This window comes from Odocoileus virginianus, chromosome 30 (genome assembly GCF_023699985.2).
Source record: "Odocoileus virginianus isolate 20LAN1187 ecotype Illinois chromosome 30, Ovbor_1.2, whole genome shotgun sequence".
Lineage (NCBI taxonomy): Eukaryota > Metazoa > Chordata > Mammalia > Artiodactyla > Cervidae > Odocoileus > Odocoileus virginianus.
In genome coordinates, this window is record NC_069703.1 from 5,810,781 (window position 1) to 5,834,010 (window position 23,230).

Here is a 23,230-nt window from a genome sequence, read left to right on the forward strand (position 1 = left end):
GTCCCTGAAGTACAGTTTTCTCCTCAGAAAGAGACGGAGCTCCAAGAGAGACTGGTTCCTAATGACTAAGCGTAGTTAATTTTTTGTTTAGCTTAAATTGGGTGCTGGACAGTAAAGGTTCAAGTTCTCACCTCTGGGGCAATTTAATAACATAAAAGCTGATAAAATGAGCAAGCCAAGATAGCTTTAAAATTCTGAGCCAAAAAGGCTTGAAGATAAAACAAACTTGGCCACTATCAGTAGAGAATGATTTATTCCAAGAGAACCTGGGATAGTAGGTGAGCATGAGATAAATACATGAGCAGAGGGAAGGCGAGGCTGAGGATGAAGGAAGGTGTGGGTATGCACACATAGGGTAGAAAACAAGTGTTTTTGCTCTTATGTGAACTGATTTTCTATTTTACTCAATGTATCAAATAAACATAGTTGAATCAAACTGCCCAAGCCAAATTTATAAGGATTCTGTATTATCTTAAAGAATAAAGAAAAGCACAATATACAGAGAAATTAAAATACCCACACTGGGGAAATTGACCATGGCTGGCTTGACCTCTCTGAGGTCTGCAGGGCGTAGACACTTGGGCATCCCCAAATGTCCCAGCACCAGAGTGGTCTGCTGCTTGGTGGCCGGTACTTTCTATTGAGGTCAAAACTCTTATTCTCTGGGATGCTGACCATGTTTCTGAAGGACCTCAGGAAAACCACACAGCTGGAATTAGGTACTGTTTCGAGATGGGCCTTTCTCTTCAACTCTGATGGCAGCAAAAGCACTAAATGTCTTGATAGAGGAGGTCGTATTTAGGAATATTCTTGGGATCAATAGGACTTTGCACAATAAGTTTCCCCCTCATTGCTCCTCGATAAATTACTTCAATCAAATCTATGAAGTCTTGTTTGGTTTTGAAACTTCCCACAAACTTAGTGTGGAGACCCATAATCCACTTTCATATGCTGCCCATTGAAGAAAAACACAGTAGATGGAATATAACTGATGTCAAAATAGTGTGTATAAACTGGGGTTTGGTCCACGTCTACTAGATAGATAGTAGCCATTTTACTTAAGTCGGAAGAGGTCTTAGAAAGTATGTCATCTAGTTGCAGACAGACTGGATCGTTGTCTCTCCCAAACCTGAGAACCAGCACCTTCTCTGCAGTACTTTTTATTGCTTGGTCTACTGCCTTTTTGCTACTCAGTTTGGGTAAGAGGAAGCTCATGTTGAAATAATCCAAATTATCAATCTTCACTGTTGGTCTTTAATTGTACACGTCACCTCCTTCTCTTCCACTTCAGGGTTGTGGACAACCCCAACCCTTTCTAGAAGAAACCGACTCCGACCGCTTTTTTTCCCTGCCCCAAACGCGGCGGCCTCCCCAATTCAAAGTAACATGGAGCCGTTGCCTAGCAACCTTCTGCCGACCACCAGAGCGGTATCCTGGACTTTCTAACCTGAAAATTTGATTGTTTAAGCAACTATTTCTCAGGCTTTCCGTTTCTTGCAAAGTGAAAGTGAAACTGAAGTTGCTCAGTTATGTCCGACTCTTTGAGATCGATGGACTGTAGCCCACCAGGCTCCTCCGTCCATGGGATTCTCCAGGCAAGAATACTGGAGTGGGTTGCCATTTCCTTCTCCAGGGGATCTTCCCAACCCAGGGATCGAACCCGAGTCTCCCACATTGCAGGCAGACTCTTTAACCTCTGAGTCACCAGGGAAGCCCAGGACAACTCATTAATTTGCAATTCTTGCAAACTAATCCTAAATGAAACAGGCTGTATGGGGAGATGGGTGTCTTTGGTAAATACCAGGAAAGAAGACTGGCAATGGATCAAACTGTCAAGGAGCTTGGACTGTTTCCTACAGAACATGTACTTCGTCACTCAGTTATGTCTGACTCTTTGGGATGCCATGGACTACAGCCCACTGGGATCCTCTGTCCATGAGAAATCTCCAGGCAACAATTCTGGAGTGGGTTGCCATGCCCTCCTCCAGGGGATCTTCCCAACCCGGGGATCAAATCCAGGTCTCCCGCACGGCAGGCAGATTTCTTACTGTCTGAGCCACCAGAGGAACCCAAGAATACTGGAGTGGGTAGCCTATCCCTTCTCCAGGGGATCTTCCTGACCCAAAAATTGAACCAGGGTCTCCTGCATTGCAGGCGGACTCTTTACCAGCTGAGCTACCAGGGAAGCCCATAGAACATGAGGGAAGATTTAAAGGTTCTGAAAAAGAGAATAATAATGCTAAATTGCTGTTTTAAAAAGGATAATGGGACTATGCAGGATAAATGGAAAGTAGGTGAGACAGGGAGGGAGATCATTTGTGAAACTGCTGCAAAATGAGGAATACTAGTAATGATGGTCTGAACCAGAGTGGGAGACAGATAAAGAGTGAACCAATGTAAGGGTGGCTCTAAAATATTGGACTCTTTAGGACTCGCAGTATGCAAAGGAGGAGCTGGGTGGTAGGCAAAGGAGACATGATCAAAATGAATGGAGGTTCAACTTTTATAGTTGGAGGATTTCATAGAAATTTGAAACTAAAGAAAGCTGCTAATTAGGGAGGGAGGGAAATTGTAAATTTCAACAGTGAGTCACAACTGAATTTGCTTAATCTAGAGAAAACTAGAGATTAGAGAACTACGAAGAAAGCACCTATTGTTTCTTGAACATAAAGGTGTCAGCTGCATTTGGTCCATTATCTCACTTAATAGTAATATTTAAGATAATATTATCGCCACAATTTATGGATGAGGATACAGTCTCAGGGAGCCTAAATATATTGCCACTGATTTAGAGACACTTAGATACAGAACTGAGGGAGAAAGACGGTCAGACTTGATGAATCATCCACCAAGAATATAACATTGAAGTCATAGATGAAGCCTCTAAGGGAAAGTATAGAAAGTAATAAGGAAGGCTGTGGGTGTATCATTGGAGACATTTTCTCCAAAGCAAAAAGTATAGCTAGTATGGTCAGAAGGGATTTTCAGAGTAGGAAGAGAATCAGTATTGATTATTACATATTGAAAATCTTCTGTGGAAGAACTCTATTAGAAACTTTGGTTTGAATTCTATTATGGGCAAATAGAATATTGACAGAATTAATATTGCTTAATTTCTCTGAGACTCTTCCCTGTAATGTGGGGATAATAAACTTCCCTCTAAAGGTTTTTATGGAGAATGAAATGAGAAGTGAACATTAATGTGTCTGGCATGGACTCTGGTACAAGAGGTACTTAGTGAATGTCTGCTAGAAGAAGAAATTATAGATGACAAGGCAGTCTGTGCCAACCCCACAATATAGTCTGGAATGTTTTTATTAATAGAAACTGCTTATACTGTTTAGGTTTTCTATGCTGTTTCTTTTCTTTCAAAGTTGAATTACAGCATATATTTCTGATTGAAGATTCCCGTCAGTCACATTTTGGCACCTAAAGATCTTATTGCATTTTAGTCTCACTGGAACAGTAAAGAAAAAAAAAGGTTAATTGAAAACTAGAGTGAGCCACCCTTGTGGCTCAGCTGGTAAAGAATCTGCCTGCAAAGTGGGAGACCTGGGTTCGATCCCTGGGTTGGGAAAATCTCCTGAAGAAGTAAATGGCTTACCCACTCTAGTATTCTGGCCTGGAGAATTTCATGGAATATATAGTCCACGGAGTCGCAAAGAGTCGGAGATGACTGAGTGACTTTCATTTTCACATAAGTTATTGCAATAAGATGAAGAAAGAACAAAATGGAGACTTAGAAAATCCATTCTCCACTCCCTCCCCCTGTAGTTAAGGTAACTAGGATCTTAGGGATAATGAAAATTAGATAGGCTATTGGCTAGCAGCAACCTAGGACATTTTAACTGTGTTCATGATATACTACACATCAGGGAATCGGGCAAGGTCCCAGTCAAATCTAACATAGAAAGAGGACTGTCTACCACATCCCATTAGTTGGTAAAACCTAGAGTCCAGACTTTAGGGTCAGCTTTAAATTGGTTCACTCTTTTCTGGCTTCCAACCTAGTTTAAATCATCATTGCTAGTATTTCAAATTTTGCAGCAGCTTTATAAAAGATCTCTTTCTCCTTGTCTCACCTACTTCCCTTCTCTCCTTCATGTTATAATCCCATCATTTTTTTTTTTTTTTACACACACAGATTTGACAAACTTCAATATTAGAAAAGAAGTCCCCAGTGCTGGTTCTACCAGTTTCATTCCTGCCTACCCTGCCCAAGAGATCACAGCTGAAGGATTTTAAGTCATGACATTTAAGGTGCCTGACTCAATTCATTTGGTCATTAAAATGTTTCTAACAGTAATGTCAGCATAGAGTGAGGCAGTATTCATTTTTGCACTCCAAGAAGTCTATCAAGGAAACAATGCCTCATGTATATTTCCATGTTTCTGTGTGGTTTGGTTTTCTGAGCAAAAGAAATTGACATGCTATAATGACATGTCTCCTTTTCCCAGAAACATTTAACTCTCCAATGCTCTTCTTCCCCTTATCTCCTGTTCAGTAGAGTCACACAAGCTTATATTTTATAGGGATTTGAAAACTGGAACGGTTATTTATATTCTAAGACTGTACAATATTCACAAAGGCTTAACTTCCTCTCTCAGGAGGGGAAGAGGGCAGCATGTAGTTTACAGAAACTTCCAGATTTATAACTTCAGGGTTCCTCTCCTGTAATCCCCATCTGAACATTCAGGGTGAACACACACCTGGCTCTTCTCATATTACTCTCAAAGAGGAAGAACAGGACAAGGGGAACCGAGTAGTTACTGCTTTAAATGAGTTAGTTCCTGATCTAGAAACCTAGTTTTTTTTTTGCTTTCAGGATAACATAAATTAAAACCTATCAAAGACAACTTCAAAAGCTTACAAAATATATCCTAAAATAAGTTTCTCCAAAAAGGGGTTATGGACATTCTAAGTAGTGTACAAGGCAACATGTTGGGGTGTGGGAGGAAAACATAATTCATTTTCATGTTTTTATGGGAATACCAGACCGCCTGACCTTCCTCTTGAGAAACCTTACGCAGGTCAGCAAGCAACAGTTAGAACTGGACATGGAACAACAGACTGGTTCCAAATAGGAAAAGGAGTCCGTCAAGGCTGTATATTGTCACCCTGCTTATTTAACTTATATGCAGAGTACACCATGAGATACACTGGGCTGGAGGAAGCACAAGCTGGAATCAAGATTGCCGGGAGAAATATCAATAACCTCAGATATGCAGGTGACACCACCCTTATGGCAGAAAGTGAAGAGGAACTAAAAAGCCTCTTTTTTTTTTTTTTTAATTAGTTGGAGGCTAATTACTTTACAATATTGTAGTGGGTTTTGTCATACATTGACATGAATCAGCCATGGATTTACATGTGTTTCCCATCCCGATCCCCCTCCCACCTCCCTCACCGCCCAATCCCTCTGGGTCTTCCCAGTGCACCAGGTCCGAGCACTTGTCTCATGCACCCAACCTGGGCTGGTGATCTGTTTCACCCTAGATAATATACATGTTTCGTTGCTGTTCTCTTGAAACATCCCACCCTCGCCTTCTCCCACAGAGTCCAAAAGTCTGTTCTATACCACCCTTATGGCAGAAAGTGAAGAGGAACTAAAAAGCCTCTTGATGAAAGTGAAAGAGGAAAGTGGAAAAGTTGACTTAAAAGCTTAACATTCAGAAAACTAAGATCATGGCATCTGGTCCCATCACTTCATGGCAAATAGATGGGGTAACAGTGAAAACAGTGGCTGACTTTATTTTTCTGGGCTCCAAAATCACTGCAGATGGTGACTGCAGCCATGAAATGAAAAGACGCTTGCTCCTTGGAAGGAATGTTATGACCAACCTAGACAGCATATTGTAAAGCAGAGACATTATTTTGTCAACAAAGGTCCGTCTTTTCAAGGCTATGGTTTTTCCAGTGATCATGTATGGATGTGAGAGTTGGACTGTGAAGAAAGCTGAGCGCCAAAGAATTGATGCTTTTGAACTGTGGTGTTGGAGAAGACTCTTGAGAGTTCCTTGGACTGCAAGGAGATCCAACCAGTCCATTCTAGAGGAAATCAGTCCTGAATATTCATTGGAAGGACTGATGTTGAAGCTGAAACTCCAATCCTTTGGCCACCTGATGTGAAAAACTGACTCATTTGAGAAGACCCTGATGCTGGGAAAGATTGAGGGCAGGAGAAGGGGACGACAGAGGATGAGATGTTGGATGGCATCACCAACTTAATGGACATGGGTCTGGGTAAACTCCAGGAGTTGGTGATGGACAGGAAGGCCTGGCGTGCTGTGGTTCATGGGGCCGCCAAGAGTTGGACACAACTGAGCGACTGAACTGACTGACTCTAACAAATTAACCTACTAGCATTTTATACATGGATTGATACCAATGAGCTCACTTCCTGAGCCTTTTTCATAGCTTATCATATACTGTGTGGGATATATTAACTCTACAGCTTGCTGGAGGATGACAGAGCACACCACTAATTTTTTCATTCACTGTTTATTATAAGCATTTTGTGACACTGCAGTATCTGTGAGCCAGTTAAATTTCTTGCATTATACTATTTACCATATTATCTAGTTTTAACTAACATAACTATCACAAAATAAAGCAGCTTAAAACACCAGAAACTACTCCTTAAAACAAAATTTAAAAATAATACCAGTAATGCAGGTACAAATCAACAAAATTTATCAGTGTCTATACCTCTAGTCTTTTGTCACTAAGGCTCATTAAGAATTAAAAATGGTAATTTTACCATATCTGATGCTATTTCTATATTAAAATTACATATATTATATACAATAAAATTACACATCACAATTGTAATCATTAAACTTTATGCATTATTATAGTAGTATTATGTTTATGGGGGCAGAGTTCAAACTTTTTAAAAGGGTGTACAGCCAAAAAAGTTTGGTTATCATTGTCCAAGACAACCATATTTCATTTTACAGTACTCTGTGGATCTGTAATTTATAATTACAACTAAACTTTTTTATTCTACTTAAAAATTAGCTAGAACAAAGCTTTTCAATGCAGTGAATATTACATATTCCTAGTTTAAAATGCATTTTAAAATTCCTAGTTTAAATTTAAACTAAATTTATGCATTTAAATGCATTTAAATTCCTAGTTTAAAATTATATTGCATGCTTTGGTTTTCTACAAAGAGTAAACCAAGATCCTTTCTTAACTAAATTACTTTTTTTGTCCAGTAGGTCAAACCTTTTATGGAAAGGTCTTCCTCTCTCCTCCATCCCAATCCTGTGTCACTTTCTTAAGAGCAACCATCTCTGTAATGTCTACCAGGTAAAATGCTGTTATTTCCTGGTAAGCCAGGGAATAAAAAGAGTATGAATCATGAAGTTTCCTCCTCACATGGCTTCAAACTAAATATGAGCAACTCCAGAGTAAAAAGGCCTTTATTGTTTCCGTCAAATCTTGCACTTCAATCTCTAGATCATTCTAGCTGTTTTTCTCTTAGCGTGCCACAGTTTTTTCATAATCAGAATGGCACAAATGTTGTTTAGTTGCTAAGTTGTGACTGACTCTTTTGTGACCCCCATGGAATGTAGCCAGCCAGGCTCCTTTGTCCATGGGATTTCCTAGGCAAGAATACGGGAGTGGGATGCCATTTCCTTCTCCAGCGGATCTTCCTGACCCAGGGATTGAACACATGTCTCCTGCATTGGCAGGCGGATTCTTTACCACTGAGCCACCAGGGAAACACTAACGGCACAAAACACTAAAGGTAAAAAGCATAATGACTGAGTCATTTTTAGCATGTGAATATACCTCATTGAACAATTTGATACTGAAGAATAGGTTGAATTATATACATGGATATTCAAATAAGCACTTAACATTTTCATTTACACAATATACTATGACTTAAGTACATTTAGGAAGTCTACTGAAACTTAACTATTTCTCTAAACATATTGAAGAGAAAAGCAAATCACTAAAGTGTTTTTAAAAGCTCAATTTTATGCAATTTTGAGTTAGTTATTAATCTCGACCTATACACAATATGAAATCATATCTATTGAAAGTATAGTAAAATGTTTCCATTCACTTGATAAGGCAAACTAGTCTACTAATCCTTAATTTCAGGCCATATCCAAATTCTAACTGTTTAAAACAAAAAGGAAAGAACAAAATCATCTCTAAACTAATTATAATCTCACACACACACACACTAACCCAGAAATGGGAAACTGTTTTCATCTTTTCTAAGGGTTGTTTAAAATTCAACCCAAGAATGGAGGAGCTTTTTTTCACTGAAATATTTTATGTTTAGCAGCTCTTTCAATTAAAGCTATGGCATAAATATCACTTAAGCATTTGTTGTTATTGTATGGTAGGCATACTTCTAAAATGGATTCTCCCTCTCTAGTGTACACACCTTGTATCATCCATGCCTCTAGAGTGTGTGTGGAATTTGTATATGGGAATATACAAATACCTTACATGGCACAGAAGATTTTGCAGGTATAATTAAGGTCGGCTTTGAGTTAATCAAGAGAAATCATCCCAGTGGATCTGAGCTGCTAACAAAAGACCTCTAAATCTGGGTCTGAAGGTCAGAGACGAAGGAAGTTGAAGAGATTAAAAACAGCAGAGAGGAATTCTGCTGGTCTAGAGGAGTAAACTGCCATTGTGTCAAAGGCTCCACAGCAGGGAGCTCAGAAGTTGACTGAGCTGACTGTAGAGTTTCTCCATCTTCAGCTGCAAAGAATATAATCAATCTGATTCTGGTACTGACTATCTGGTGATATCCATGTATAGAATCGTCTCTTGTGTTATTGGAAGAGAGTGCTTTCTATTACCAGTGTGTTCTCTCGGCAAAACAGTTAGCCTCTGCCCTGCTTCATTTTGTACTCCACGGCCAAATTTGTCGGTTACTTCAGGTACCTCTTGACTTCCTACTTTTGCATTCCAGTCCCGTATGAAAAGGACATCTTTTTTTGGGTGTCAGTTCTAGGAGGTCTTGGAGATCACAGAATTGCTCAACTTCAGCTTCTCTGGCATTACTGGTTGGGGCACAGACTTGGATTACTATGATGTTGAATAGTTTGCCTTGGAAATGAACTGAGATCATTCTGTTGTTTTTGAGATTGCACCCAAGTACTGCACTTTGGACTCTCCTGTTGACTATGAAGGCTACTCCATGCCTTCTAAGGGAGGAAGTTGACAGCCAGCAAGAAAACAGGAACCTCCACCTGTAACTATCCCAATGAGTCTCAGATGGGACCACAGATCTCACTGATACCTTAACTTTAGAAATGTGATTCTGAGCAGAGAACCCAGCTGGTCTGTGCACAGACTTCTGATCTACAGAATTGTGAGTAAATAAATAGGTGTTGTTTTAAGCTGTAAATTTTGTAATTTGCTATGCAGCAATAAAAACTATAAAATATATCTCTTATGGAAAGAAAGTGAAGATGAAGTAAGAAAAAAAAAAAAACTGATGGGAAAGGCCTTTGAGGCTTTCACGCTGTACACACCAGTGGCTTCCACATTGGGTATTTCAAGATAATTCTCAAAGTATCCAAGGAAAATATTAAAGCTTCTAGATGTGTATTTCTCATCTTTAAAAATTACCCTTTGGGGGTATATTTAATAATATATACAATGTTAACACAAGCAAATAATTTATAAATGTTCATATATTTAGAGATGCTGGTTAACATAATTTAGAAAACACTGTTCTAATCACTATGTAAGAAGACATGTACCCCTCAAGAGATGTCCTACCCCACCTGACTGCTGCCACCCATTCTATAATAAAGTTTCTTGTTTAGTCGCTAAGTTGTGTCCTCTTCTGTGACCCCACTGACTCTAGCCCGCCAGGCTCCTCTGTCCATGGGATTTCCCAGGCAAGGATACCGGCGTGGGCTGCCACTTCCTTCTCCAGGGAATCTTCCTGGCCCAGGGGTCAAACCCACGTCTCCTGCACTGGCAGGTAGATTCTTTATGACTGAGCCACCAAGGAAGCCCATATGGGAAGCTACAAAATACCAAATTGGGAAACTTGAGAAATTTTCCTATTCCCAATCTTTACTGCAATGTGTCACGTTTATCATGTTCCATGCTTAGGCATTTAAACTTCTGAAATGCTAGACATGCCATAAAGACATCATTTTTAAGGGTTTTTCCTGAGATGGTATTGTGGAGTATGTGAACTGGTAAGCAATTCTGCACCCTGTGTTTTTGTTCACCAAATTTATTGTTGAACATTCAGAACATCAAATTATGACAGATTAAAAAGAAAGCACCAAATAATGCTACACATTAATACCTGAGCGGAGACTGAAGGCAAATGTTCATCTATTAAACCCTACACCATAATGTTGAAACACAGATAAAAACATTCACAACACTCTAAGGAGTACAATAAATAGCACTTTTTGTGAATTACAACTAGTTAAATGTAATAATGTTAATTACATCATACAAAAAGTACACACAAAATTACACACAAATGTATTTAGTATACCATACATTGTACAAAGTACTGGAGAAGGTCATGCATGTTTAAAAGGAAAAATCTGCAAGATGACAATCATTTTTCAGTATATAAGATGAACTGTTTTGCACTGCTAAGTATTATTATGTGCTGCATTTTCTGAATGAGAATAAAATTATTGATTTGCAAATTAGTGATTACTGAGTCTATCTCAGTATAACACATAGTTTGTCCTCTATAAACTTTTAACTATAATACAGAAACTGATGCAGGTTGACATGATAGCCATGTATCTTGCTGTATTACATACCCTTGCCCAAACTATTTCCATCTCAATTTGACCATGCTTTAAGGAAAGACTTTTTTTTCTAAACACTTTCAGAGAAACCTATATTTTTGTCTTTGATGGGAGGTAGTGGAGGTTAAATGAGAAGAAAGAAAAATGCTGAGTTTATATTCAAAATTATAAATAAAAAATACACAAAAAATTCTGAGATATGGGCATCTTTTAGCAGAGACCATGAGCGTCCTATAAATGGAACAATTTGCTTTGACTGAAATTATATCCATTATTCTAAATAAGCATAATGAAAATGTAAGTCTTTACATTAAAAGAAAATCCATATAAAACTGGGGCCAGTTTTCTCTTGGTATCTTAAAAATAATTAGGAAGAAAAAAAGTAAAAGGGAAAATAATGTTTAAATATATATATGAATTTGAGTTTATATTTAATGAAAAATCATTATTGGCTAAACTAACTTTGATATACAAGGCTCAATAATCTGAGGGAAAAAAAAAAGTACATGTCTTAAAGAATTCATGTCTTTGATAGATTATTAATTAAAAAGACAAAAAAATACATTTTTAGGTTATGTTTTCATGTGTATTATTCTCAGAAATGCCACCATCTTTTCCTAAAATAAATTTATTTTCAAAAACTGTAGCCAAACTTAGTTTTCTACATCTATGAAATTTAAGTTAATTTTAATTTGAAATGGGAACTATGGAGATTAAGAGAGGCCTGTGGAGCAATAGTTCAGCTTATACTAAGGGAAATACTGATTAACTGTTATTTAAAGTTTTTACTTCACCAGCCTCAAAGAAAAGGATTTGGGGCCAATTTGAGAAGACCACCAATAATAAAATATACAATTATAAAACTTCAGGGCATTCTGTCAGCATTTTAAGGCACGGTCTGCTTTATCCCAAACAACTATAAGTTCAAGGTCACAGTGTTAATATGCATTCAATTTTGGTCTGGTTTTTCACGGGTATGTTGCTACATTTATAGTTAGCCATAAGCTTAAGAAATGGTAATACAATCACTTCAAAACAATATATCTAAATCATTTTTATATTTTTTAAAATGTAAATACACATCTATATACACTAAAAACTGGATTTTTCTCCTTCTACAGTAGAGGCAAAGAAGATTATTTGTACCAATATTCCAATAAATACATATCTGATTATAAAGAAAGCATGGTTATGTTAAATACAGGCATCTCCTATTTAGGATAAAACTACTCAATACAAAGGACAAACTCATTCCAAAAATAATGTTCACTGAATTTTTAGATCTTATACATCATCTTTTTATTATCATCTACCCCCACCAGATAATTGGATAATCAAGGCCAAACATTTGAATATTTGGCTTTATCTGTTGCTTCCTTACTTCCAAGGGTACTTATGCAAACTGCATCAACATGCCTGGGCAGAGAAACAGTTAACTGACATTAAATTATGGGGAAAACTGTGATATGAGGGACTGAAATTCCCTGTGAAAATTTCTACAGGAGAGGAATTAAAGAATTTCAACCATATAAACACAACAGTTTCTGAATCTATCCTATTCCGGCTTTTCTCTCATGAGTACACTCCCACATCAATGTTAACACTTCAGCATGAACATCTTGATTGTCTTTATATTTTCCTTTAAGATGCATTTTACAATGCTTACTTCATTGTACTATGTTGCGTTCCAGTGAATAAATTTCCCCTGTGTGACTGTATAAAGGGAATGAATGGAAAAACATAGAAAATAAAAGAAATTCCACGAAAAACTTTCTATTACATAAATGAGAGACACCTGTACTAAAAATGATCAGGGCAATAGAATTTAAAGTTTTACAGAATGAATCTGAAACAAGATTACCTAAATGATTTCTTCAACCAATTACTGAAAGATCATTATCAGGTAAACTAATTTTCATCCAATAAAACCAGAAAACACTATTTCAGAAATCAGACAGAATACACTATGCTATAAGCTTTATATATTTTCAAAGAAAAATCAGGATACAGAATATAAATTTTGATGATTTGCGTATTTAATATAAGTCCTAGAAGAAAAATACTGAAAAGATTATTTTTGCTTTAATCCCAATGTGGTAAGAAAGTAAGAAAAGTTCATTGGCACAGATATCTGGAGGTATTTTAAAATTTCATTTAGCTTTGGTGGCAAAGTGTGTTTTGCTAACCATATGAATACAGTTCCTTTTTCAATGCAGAGCTTTATGCTAAAAAAAATTCAAATGTGTTTTTTTCCCCTAAAAAAAGGGATGTAAAAAGTCCAATATGAAATAAAACAAGTACAACATGAAATACAAAACATGCCTATCATTTAGGCTTTTGAACAATACTTCTATGCTTTGTCTATAAATCTTTTACTAGTAACATTTCTACTATATAAATACTAAAAACCAAAATAACACTAAAAAAATTAGCATATGAACTTTACAAAAATGGCTACTTCTAGAGTTCTTAAACTAGGATTAGGGTTCACATATGCAAACAAATTTGCACTAACTAATCAAACTACATCAACAAATACAGTTTTTCAGAAGTGTTCCAAGTTACAATGTACAGAATGAGCACAGAATAAATCTGACTCAAATATATCAAGTCCCATACAAAGTCATTAGAAATTAACTGGTTACTTGGTATTTCAAAACAGTCATTTTTGGCAGCATGACATGCGAAACACTTTTAGAAAGTATTGCACTTGATTTAAAAAATTTCAGCTAGAGACAATGTAATCAAGATGTATCAATAGCTTAGAATATCATCTAACTTTTAAACTGATGTTACCAATTCAGGTGTATTGCTACATTTCTACTATAAATGAAATAACAGTTTATTCTATTTCCAAATTTTGTTCCCTTCTTCAGACTAAGTTACTAATATATAAAATTCAGTCATCTGTAATCATAATATAATTTATAAAAAATGTGAATTCTTGAGCATTTAGAGTACACATACTCAGATTTGGATTACTGATTTGACTTTTCTTTCCTATTATTCTTATTAAAAGTAAAGAACATAAGTAGCCTTACAAGTTTTCTATTTCCTCAGGCTGTTAAAATATACTGTGAAAGAATGCGTGAGTAATAACGTATTAAGCAAAAGTTCATTACAGAACTTGAAATGTCCTTTGTTCAAAAAGACTGGGATAAAATTTCAGCTACTAATCATCTTAGCATTTTGTAAAAGTATCTTTCTTCTACATTTATCTTACATGACAAGAAGTTTTCTGTCTGAGTCTAATTTCATAACACAAAGACTTTTATTGCTTCTTTTATTCCTGGGGAGTGCTATACTCTTCAAATTGACCCCCCCAAAAAAACTTCACAAGGTTATCTTTTTTCCTATAATTTCATAAATCTGAAACACAGAGAAAACACAAAGTGATGATAAAAAATAATCAACAAATACCTTAAGTCACAGAAGTCCCTACACACTAAAAAAATTCTTCCCAACTAGTTTTAATAACAAGTTACTAAAAAATTGCAAATGTGGCACTGTAAGGTTTTGCTCTAAACCTCACAATAGAGCAAGATATTACATTAATTTACACCTAATTCTTAAGATGAAAATACAGGCCAATTGAATGGTCTGGGATTCAGGAAGCAACAGTTCTAGCTTAGCTCATCATCTCTGTGTTTTCCTATTTCTCCAGAGCTTTCAAGAATAAACTGAAAACTGAGTTTTACCTTTAGTTGTTTTATTTCCCTTGACCACCTTCTGTAAGAAATGCTAATCAACAATGAGGTGAAAAGAATACACTATGCTGTAAGTGAAAAATCTGAAGAGTTAAGAATGGGAACTAGATAGATAATGAACAAATCAGATAATCTGTCTCATGAAAGTATGTGTATGTGGTGAAAATGTGTAGCATCTGTATGAGTGGCAGGATAATCAACAAAAAACATTTACTAGGCCTATTGTACTTCTTTATTTCTTTTCCTTACTGTATAATCATGCAGATACTACAGTGTAGCTCAAATGAGAAGTACTCCATTATATACCTAGGAACTTATCTGACTGAAATATAAAAAAATTTAAAAAAATTAAAGATTAATCAATACATGTTCAATATATACTGAAGAGACACAAGTCAGTGTTAATCAGGCACAAATGGTTTTTTTTTTTAGGACTAGTGTTTTAAATACTTTCATTCTGGTGAGAATCAAGAAAAGAGCTAGCAGAAATGGTGTAATTTCCAACATGAAAAAGATAAAGAAAAAAGTGTTAATAATTTCTATCATATTATCTGTTCCAAATTATAATAGCAGTAACTCCAGAGGAGTCTTTATAAACACTGAAAATACTCAGTGTTTGTCCTGTCCAGGCTATATCTGATCTAGGTATCAACAATAGGGTCTAGGAGTAATTTTTATAAGTTAAAAACTCAAAAAAATCTAAATAAATATGTTGAAACAACAAAGCTCAGAAGTTTTCTAAACGAGACAATCCCTAACTGCCAATGAAGTTTCATTTTTAGTAACATTTCTGATAAACCTGTGCTGTTTTGCCAGCTAATAATATACATCTCAGGTATGACTGGAAGAATGTGTAATTTAAAAACAAAGGACTTTCCTTTTCTCAAGTGATAGAAGCATTAGTTTTACTAATCTTCAGAAACAGCCTACCTTCTCATGGGTTGAAATTAGGACTTGATGAAGACCCTGTGAAAATGAGAGAGAGAGAGAGAGTGTGTGTGTGTGTGTGTGTGTGAGTGTGTGTGTGTGTGTGTGAGTGTGTGTATTATGCATAAGAACCCAAACTACTGTTGTTTATACATGCTTAATTAGAATCCTTTCTGTGGTCCTCAAATGAAATATTTTGTTGGAATAGGACTTTAGGACTACATGGTAACTACACTCACGTGAAAATATTTTCATGAAAATTAGTGTGCCCAGTCTGCTGCTTTAAAAGCTAACACACTACCCACAAATGAGAAATTTAAGCTTGTTACATTTTACCGATGCGCAGCAATGACTAAACAAGGAGACTTTAGATCACATAAACACAATCATTATAGCTGTCAATTGTGATGAAAGTACAGGCCAAATTAGAAGATTTTAATTAATGAATTTGCTTAGGTTCTGTATATGGAACTAAGTTCAGATTTAGAAATATTTAAATGACATATTTAACCGGTAACTTGAAATACAACTACACCTGAGTGAAAAAACAAAAGACATCTTATGTGCAAAAGTTGTTACAAGCATGTGTATAGCTAAACCTAGGCATATGCATCCTTGTTTAAATATGTATGTGACATGTCATGGGAAAGTGTACTCTTTCCTTTCAGGTTTGAACACAGAAGCATCTTGTATTTTAATCCCTTTTGCTACTTTTAGCAAACAAACAAGAGCCTGGTATGCCTGCCATGTCTACTATGAGGTTATCATTTCGCTTTTTTTTTTTTTTTTCACTTCCCTTTAATGATCTCAGCAAGTGAAAATATGAATACTGAACATAATGCTGAGAAAGAGAACAATAGAATAAAAAAACTTATAACTCTCAGAGATGACAGCAAGATCCTCTTCAACTGATGATAAAACAGTAACGGAGGAACAACTGAGAAAAGAAATGAGGTAACCCTCTACATGCAGTAAAATGGGGGTGACTCTCTAACAGGCAGTAACAGCTGAGAGGCCGTAACGGAATTCAGTTGCAACGGCAGGTAAAATGAACCTGGTACTCTTGGACATTCCTTGGCACTAACAAGGACACAAGTTCACAAGTGCAACTGTGAAGTTACTGGAACATACTTGAAAGGTTTTGGGTATTTACAGCATACACATCGGAAGGAAGGACTCTCTCACCCAGGTATACCCCAGCCTGAGTTATATCTGCTTTCTAAAAATGAGCTGAAATCTGAAATGAAATGTAAATGTTACTCTTATCTGTCAAATAGTAATTACCTTGGCAAATTAAGATTCTACTATTAAACCTAGTGACTAAATACTCCAACTTATTTAGGTATATTGTTTATACTTATGCTATTAATGGGTAACAGTTTTCCACTGCTATTCCATTAATAGTTTAATTCTACACATTAAATGTAGTACTGCATTTGATCATGCTGATTTTTTTTCCTATAGGAGACTAAAACTGAGGAAATGTAGAGGTTTTTTTCTGACTACTGGAATTTAGTTATTTTAGTGACCCATCACGACCCGAGACACTTGGCAATCATGGGGTTAATGAGTTAAATAAAATGGTACAGACTGAATGACTGAACTGCTCCAATGCCTATAAATAAATATCTATGAGAATTTGCTTCAAATTTAGCAATACATCTCTTCAATAGTCTCCTGATAATCACTAAGAACACAAAATAAGATTCTTATTTGAAAAGCAAGATTAAGTTTTTTTTTTTTAATTAAGTTTTAAATTTGAATTATGTTTTCATTCACCAATCTTGCTTGGTTATCAAAAAACATGTCTCCTTTGAACTTAAAGCATATTTTCATAGATGTAAGAAAACAAAAGATCTATTTTGTTCACTCTGACAAAAACTAAAGATTGTGGCTATTTTATTTCTGATAAAGCAGTTTAAATTTCATTAATCTTTTAAGACTTATTTTTCAATATATATAATGTAGCAAATACAAAGTAACCCACTTCTCAGAAGAAAGCTTGATGAAATGAGCAGAATGTTTGAGGTGATGAGACAAAAAACAACGCTACATTTACTGAGTGTTTAGGAGAAGATCCTGGCATGGCCAATCAAGCAGACTAGCCATGCAGAGGAGTCCTCAAAGACAGTGGGCACCATATCCTTTTACTAATTTTTCAAAAATGACTAGTACACAGATGTCATACCACAAAACAAAACCATGCTCCAACTACTTTCCTCAAGCATTACAAAACTAATTTCCTATCTTCAACACTGTAAAAATAGACTTGTTTTCTCCAAAGGCTCTTGCTGTTGACACTGATGGATCTGTGTTGTTCCCACTTAATATTGGCCCTACAGGCATAAATTATCTTTATCATTCCTCAAATCCAATCTTACATAAAGTTGCATAATGCATGGAGTAAAAGAGGAATGAAGACAAAGCAAGGAACCCTGTATAAGTGTGAGGACCCAAAAGCAATCACACCAACAGCCAGAGGGAGTGGAAACTGTGAAGTAGTCTTCAACAATTTACTGTGAAGAGACAGAAACATACATGATAATGTTAACTTACTCAGTGAACAAAAGCTGAATATAGCAATCTTTCATACAGTTTTGTAAAGTATTCTATGTGATTTTAGATAAAGTAATGTTTCACATAAAGACTTTAACAGTCCATATTTTTTTAAAAATAAATAAATTTTGGCTGGAAAAGAGAAAATTATTTTATTAAGTAAATAACCAGTTTTGCTTATTCTTTTAAATTTTAAGCACAAAAAAATACTAGTTGAACTTATATTCAGCAATTTGACTTCTTAAGAGTTTTATCTTAATAAAAAAAAATCAATAATGTTTACTAAGATATAGCTACAGAAATATTTATTTTCAACCTATTTAATATCAGCAAAAAGCTTCAACCAAAAAAAAAAAATCTTTAATTCCTAACAGGAGCATATAAGACAAGACACTAAATATTAAAAAAATACTATCAAGAAAGACTGTCACCTTTTTACTCTGAAAACAGAGAAACTGAGGGATTAAGAAATTTACCAAAGGACACAAAGCCTTAGATTTAAACCCTAGATCTGCTTTATTTTAGAATACCTGCAACTATCTGCCAGAATCAACTGAAAACACTCTCAGAGCAAATAAGCAGTCAATGAAAGGTAAAATTTTATTATGGAAAATCTTAAATATATATATAAGTAGATTAACAGTACAATGAACCTCAAGGACCCATCCCCCGGCTTTAGAAATTATCAAGTCATGGCCAATTCTACTTCATCTATATTACTACCTACTTTCAACTCCTGTATTTTCTTGGAAGCAAACTTAAATATCAAATATTTTAAGGATTAACTTTTTAAAGAAAAAAATTATTATATACTAACAAATAAAACCCATAATTAAGAAAACATAATACATTTGCACATAAGCTGTATATTTGCATATAAACCTAACTACTATTAAGGGATCACCTTTAGTATTGTCCATGTAATTAGGAACAAAAGGTATGTTCCAGACATAAAAGAATACCAGGAATAGATGAGAGAAAAATAAAGATTAAAAGACTATACCTTGACTTTATTGAAGTAGTGTAAGTATTTCCAAGAACTGCCATGGTTGGAATAAGGAAAAATGCCAAAGGTTTGCATGGATCAGGATTAAGTTTAAAGTAATACCTAGATCAGAAAGAAAAAAAAAACAACATAAATCAACAAAGCATAGCCCATCATTTTAAATGATCAGAATCAATAAATAAATTTCAAAACTTTACAATTACAATGTGGATATAAGAAAGTTCTAAATTGCTCAAGAAATCATTGATAAATAAATTTGCTCTACATCATCTTTATATTCAAGGTTTTAGATGGAGAATTATGTTCAGAAGCTACTAAAGGAAATGAAAATATCCAATATGGAAGCATTTCCTTTCTGTAAGTATATGCCTGAAAGGTCATATAGAGATAATATTTCATAAAACAAATTATTTAAAATATATTTAAGTTATTCTATTTAAATATGATAAAAAAATAAAAGTTTACACAAAGTAACTGTCCCTTATTTTTTCTTTAAATTTATTGTCCCTTATTTTTTAAAATCCAAATTCTCATCTCTTGAATTGAGTGAGATACCTACAGCCTTTCAGAATCATAAATTTGTGCTCCTGAAGTGGTTTTCTCCCCAAATCTCTGATCAAAAATCTGGACCTTGATTAAAGTAAGGGACTTATTACTAAGTCACTTCAGTCGTGTCTGACTCTTTGCATCCCTATGGACCATAACTTGCCAGGCTCCTCTGTGCAAGGGATTTTCTAGGCAAGAAAACTGGATTGGGTTGCCATATCCTCCTCAGGGGGATCTTCCCAACTCAGGGATCGAAGCTGCATCTTTTAAGTCTCCTGCATTAGCAAACAAGTATTTTACTAACACTACCTGGGAAGCCCAAAATAAGGGACAGAGGAAGGATATTAACATCTGGTAACCAGTGATTTAATTTATTGAACTTGTTTTGATTTCTGACTTTTAAAAAAAAACCACCTCCAATGTGTAGATAATTTGAAAATTTTACATCATTTCTAAAATCTATATTAGTCAGGAGTTCACTATTAACTGAATAAGGGAGTTTTTTTTAAAAGACAATTTACTAAAAACTAAATATTCTAGAAATAACCTTAGAGGAATTTTTAGGCTTCATTTAACCTAGGACACAAATGACAGTTTTCAGTAGTGAAATACCTGATGTGTAGGACACATCAGGAAAGTACACACTTCCTTCATTATTTCTGTTATTTTAAATGTAGCATTTATCCTCCCCTCAATATAAAATTGATCATAAGTAGAAATGTTAAAGCACTAAGAATACCTTAAGTCAGCAAAATAAAGCACATTTTCCACATATTTCTAGACTCAAAAAAGGTTAAAGGAAAAGTAAAAAAATAGATTCCCCCCTATTGGGCAGACTTTAGGGAATTTTATATTCTCATGGAAAAAAAGAAAATGTGAATATGCTAAAAATAAATTTCAGGTAAAAGCTTCTTGTTCTTGAGAAAGTTTTATGAATCATTAGGAATCTTGCAAGTCTCTATTTACAGATATTTATCACTTAAACACATACATTATAACTATATAAATAAATCTTACCTAAGATTCTTTAGCCAATAAATTAAAGATGGCATGCTGAGTAATACAATCCATGTTAATAAGTTAATCAAAGTACTGTGCATGCAAAGACTATCTTCAGCATCACTGGCAGATAAACGGAGATGGTGTACTGCAGAGTCTTTATGGTGATTGGATTTTTTTTCACTTCTTCTCAAGTGTTTGGGATTCTATAAAGCAATAAAGCAAAAACATTGAGATATTAAGTAAAACTATGTACTCGATTTAGAATCATACTCAATTATCAAAGAGCTGAATAAATACAGTTTTTCATTACCAAACTGATACGAAATACGATTCTATAAAGCAATAAAGCAAAAACATTGAGATATTAAAATTATGTACTCGATTTAGAATCATACTCAATTATCGAACAGCTGAATAAATACAGTTTTTCATTACCAAACTGATACGAAATACTGAAAATCTTATTTGAAAGTATTTTAAAACAGTTGTCAGTTATAAAACTTATTCCATTGACTTGCTATTTCCACTGCTAAAACTATATCCTCTTAAGTAATTACTTGAAATAAAATTTAAGAGATAATTTTGGTAACAAAAACAACTTAAGTACTAACATCAAATTAAATGACAATCTCTGTCTTATTTTAATATTCATTAGGTTCAATTTTCTTAAAGCTATTTAAATTCATAATACCTTCTAAATATTGTAAAATTCTAACTTTAAAAAAAAATAAACTTTTATGTTTTTCCATGTTCTATAGAGTTATGAAAATAAAACTTACCACAGTCTGGCTGTTTTTAAAAGTTGTTAGGCTGGCTTGCAGATGAACAATCTATGAAAAAGAAAAGACATTAATTTTACTTTTATTTTGAAAAAAAAAAACAACCATTTTTATTGAAATTGAGAAGCATTATAATTTGAAATTTTAAAAATATAAATAAATAAAAATCCATTTCAACATTTAAAAACATTCTTTTAGAAAAGATAAATAATAGTTACATGTGCTTGCTATCATGGATTAAAAATCAGAAACAAAATACAAAATCAGAGTATGTTGGGGCTAGTATATAATGTTAATCTTTCCACACTGTGACCCAATGCTTGAATGGTGCCTTGCTAATGCAACTTAAAGTGTCATGTAAGCCAAAAATTTGATTATATTCAGCAGAGTATAAACATCTTAACAAATGTTATATAATCTAAATCTTTGAAAATCGAAACTCAATTATATAGAATGGTAAAATGTTTACAAGAACCTGGGAAAGTCTACAAATTTATTAGGTGTGCTTAAGTATTTCTTTTTTTAAAAATTTTGAATAAATTTATTTATTTTAATTGGAGGCTAATTAGTTTACAATATTGTAATGGTTTTTGCCATACACTGATATGAATCAGCCATGGATTTACATGTGTTCCCCATCCTGAACCCCCCTTCCACCTCCCTCCTCATGCCATCCCTCTGGGTCATCCCAGTGCACCAGCCCCGAGCACCCTGTCTCATGCATCGAACCTGGACTGGCGGTCTGTTTCACACTTGATAATATACATGTTTCAATGCCACTCTCCCAAATCATCCCACCCTCGCCTTCTCCCACAGAGTCCAAAAGTCTGTTCTACACATCTGTGTCTCTTTTGCTGTCTCGCATATAGGGTTATCGTTGACATCTTTCTAAATTCCATATATATGCGTTAGTATACTGTACTGGTGTTTTCCTTTCTGGCTTACGTCACTCTGTATAACAGGCTCCAGTTTCATCCATCTCATTAGAACTGATTCAAATGTATTCTTTTTAATGGCTAAGTAATATTCCATTGTGTATATGTACCACAGCTGAGAAAGTTTTTCTTACTGTGTCAGTTGTTTGAAATATTCACCTAAAAAACTAAAAATATTGTATTTAGAAATCAAATTAACTTATATTTATAAATCAAAATAATTCTGAATAGTTTTTTCTGGTGGTCATACTTTTCCTTAAAAAACTGAAAGTAACCTATAATGGCATGTATTTAGTGATAAAGTGTTAGTTGCCCAGTTGTGTCTGTCTCTTTGTGACCCCATGGACTGCAGCCCATCAGGCTCCTCTGTCCATGGGATCTTCCTGACCCAGGGATGGAACCTGGGTCACCTGCATTGAGGGCAAATTCTTTATAGTCTGAGCCACCAGGGAAGCCCATTTGTAGTAAGTGCAGATGCAAATAAGCTAGTAAAAATAAAAAGGAATAAAATTATTATCCTTTCTGATATCAACTAATTCTACATAAGGTTAATGTGGAGCTCATGCAACTATATAAACCTGAATTTTCCTGCAAAACTGTCAGTCTTTTTAGAAGCATTTTTCATTTCCTCAGTAAAATTACCAGCTTAATTATTTTTATCATAGTCTTACCATTCTTCAGCAACATTTGTAACATTCTACATGTTTCAGCATGTTTCAACAACTTGATCCCATTGACATAACGATTTATTTTGTCTATTATCCATGTTCAAAGAAAAGTTATGAACAAACTGTTTTAGGAGAATGTTTTTCTTTTTGAAAACATTATTTGCCAAAGCATCAAGTAATGTAAAACAGAGTACATCTCCTCCCCTCCCTTTGTTTTTAACAAAGAAACTCAATTCAGATTAGTAACTTCAGTTCTACAGTTAACTTCATATATCTGAAATAGTTAAGATGTTAAAAAAAAAAAAACTTTACACATAAGCCTGTTATACAAC

General features: G+C 34.8%; 1 protein-coding gene and 1 pseudogene across 2 annotated transcripts in view; both read right to left on the reverse strand.

Moving 5' to 3' along the window:
- Positions 1 to 446: 446 nt before the first annotated feature.
- LOC139032164 (thioredoxin-like protein 4B pseudogene) lies at positions 447 to 1,442 on the reverse strand (annotated as a pseudogene).
- Positions 1,443 to 10,215: 8,773 nt separating this feature from the next.
- The window catches only part of PGAP1 (post-GPI attachment to proteins inositol deacylase 1), a 76,705-nt gene continuing 63,690 nt past the window's right edge, over positions 10,216 to 23,230 (reverse strand). For both annotated transcript variants that reach the window (XM_070458488.1, XM_070458487.1), the window contains 4 exons: positions 21,296 to 21,346; positions 20,532 to 20,719; positions 18,966 to 19,070; positions 10,216 to 17,922 (listed from right to left, as the gene is read on the reverse strand). In XM_070458488.1, the coding sequence (XP_070314589.1) occupies positions 17,784 to 17,922; positions 18,966 to 19,070; positions 20,532 to 20,719; positions 21,296 to 21,346 (483 nt within the window). In that variant the 3' untranslated portion in view covers positions 10,216 to 17,783. The remainder of the gene's footprint in view (positions 17,923 to 18,965; positions 19,071 to 20,531; positions 20,720 to 21,295; positions 21,347 to 23,230) is intronic.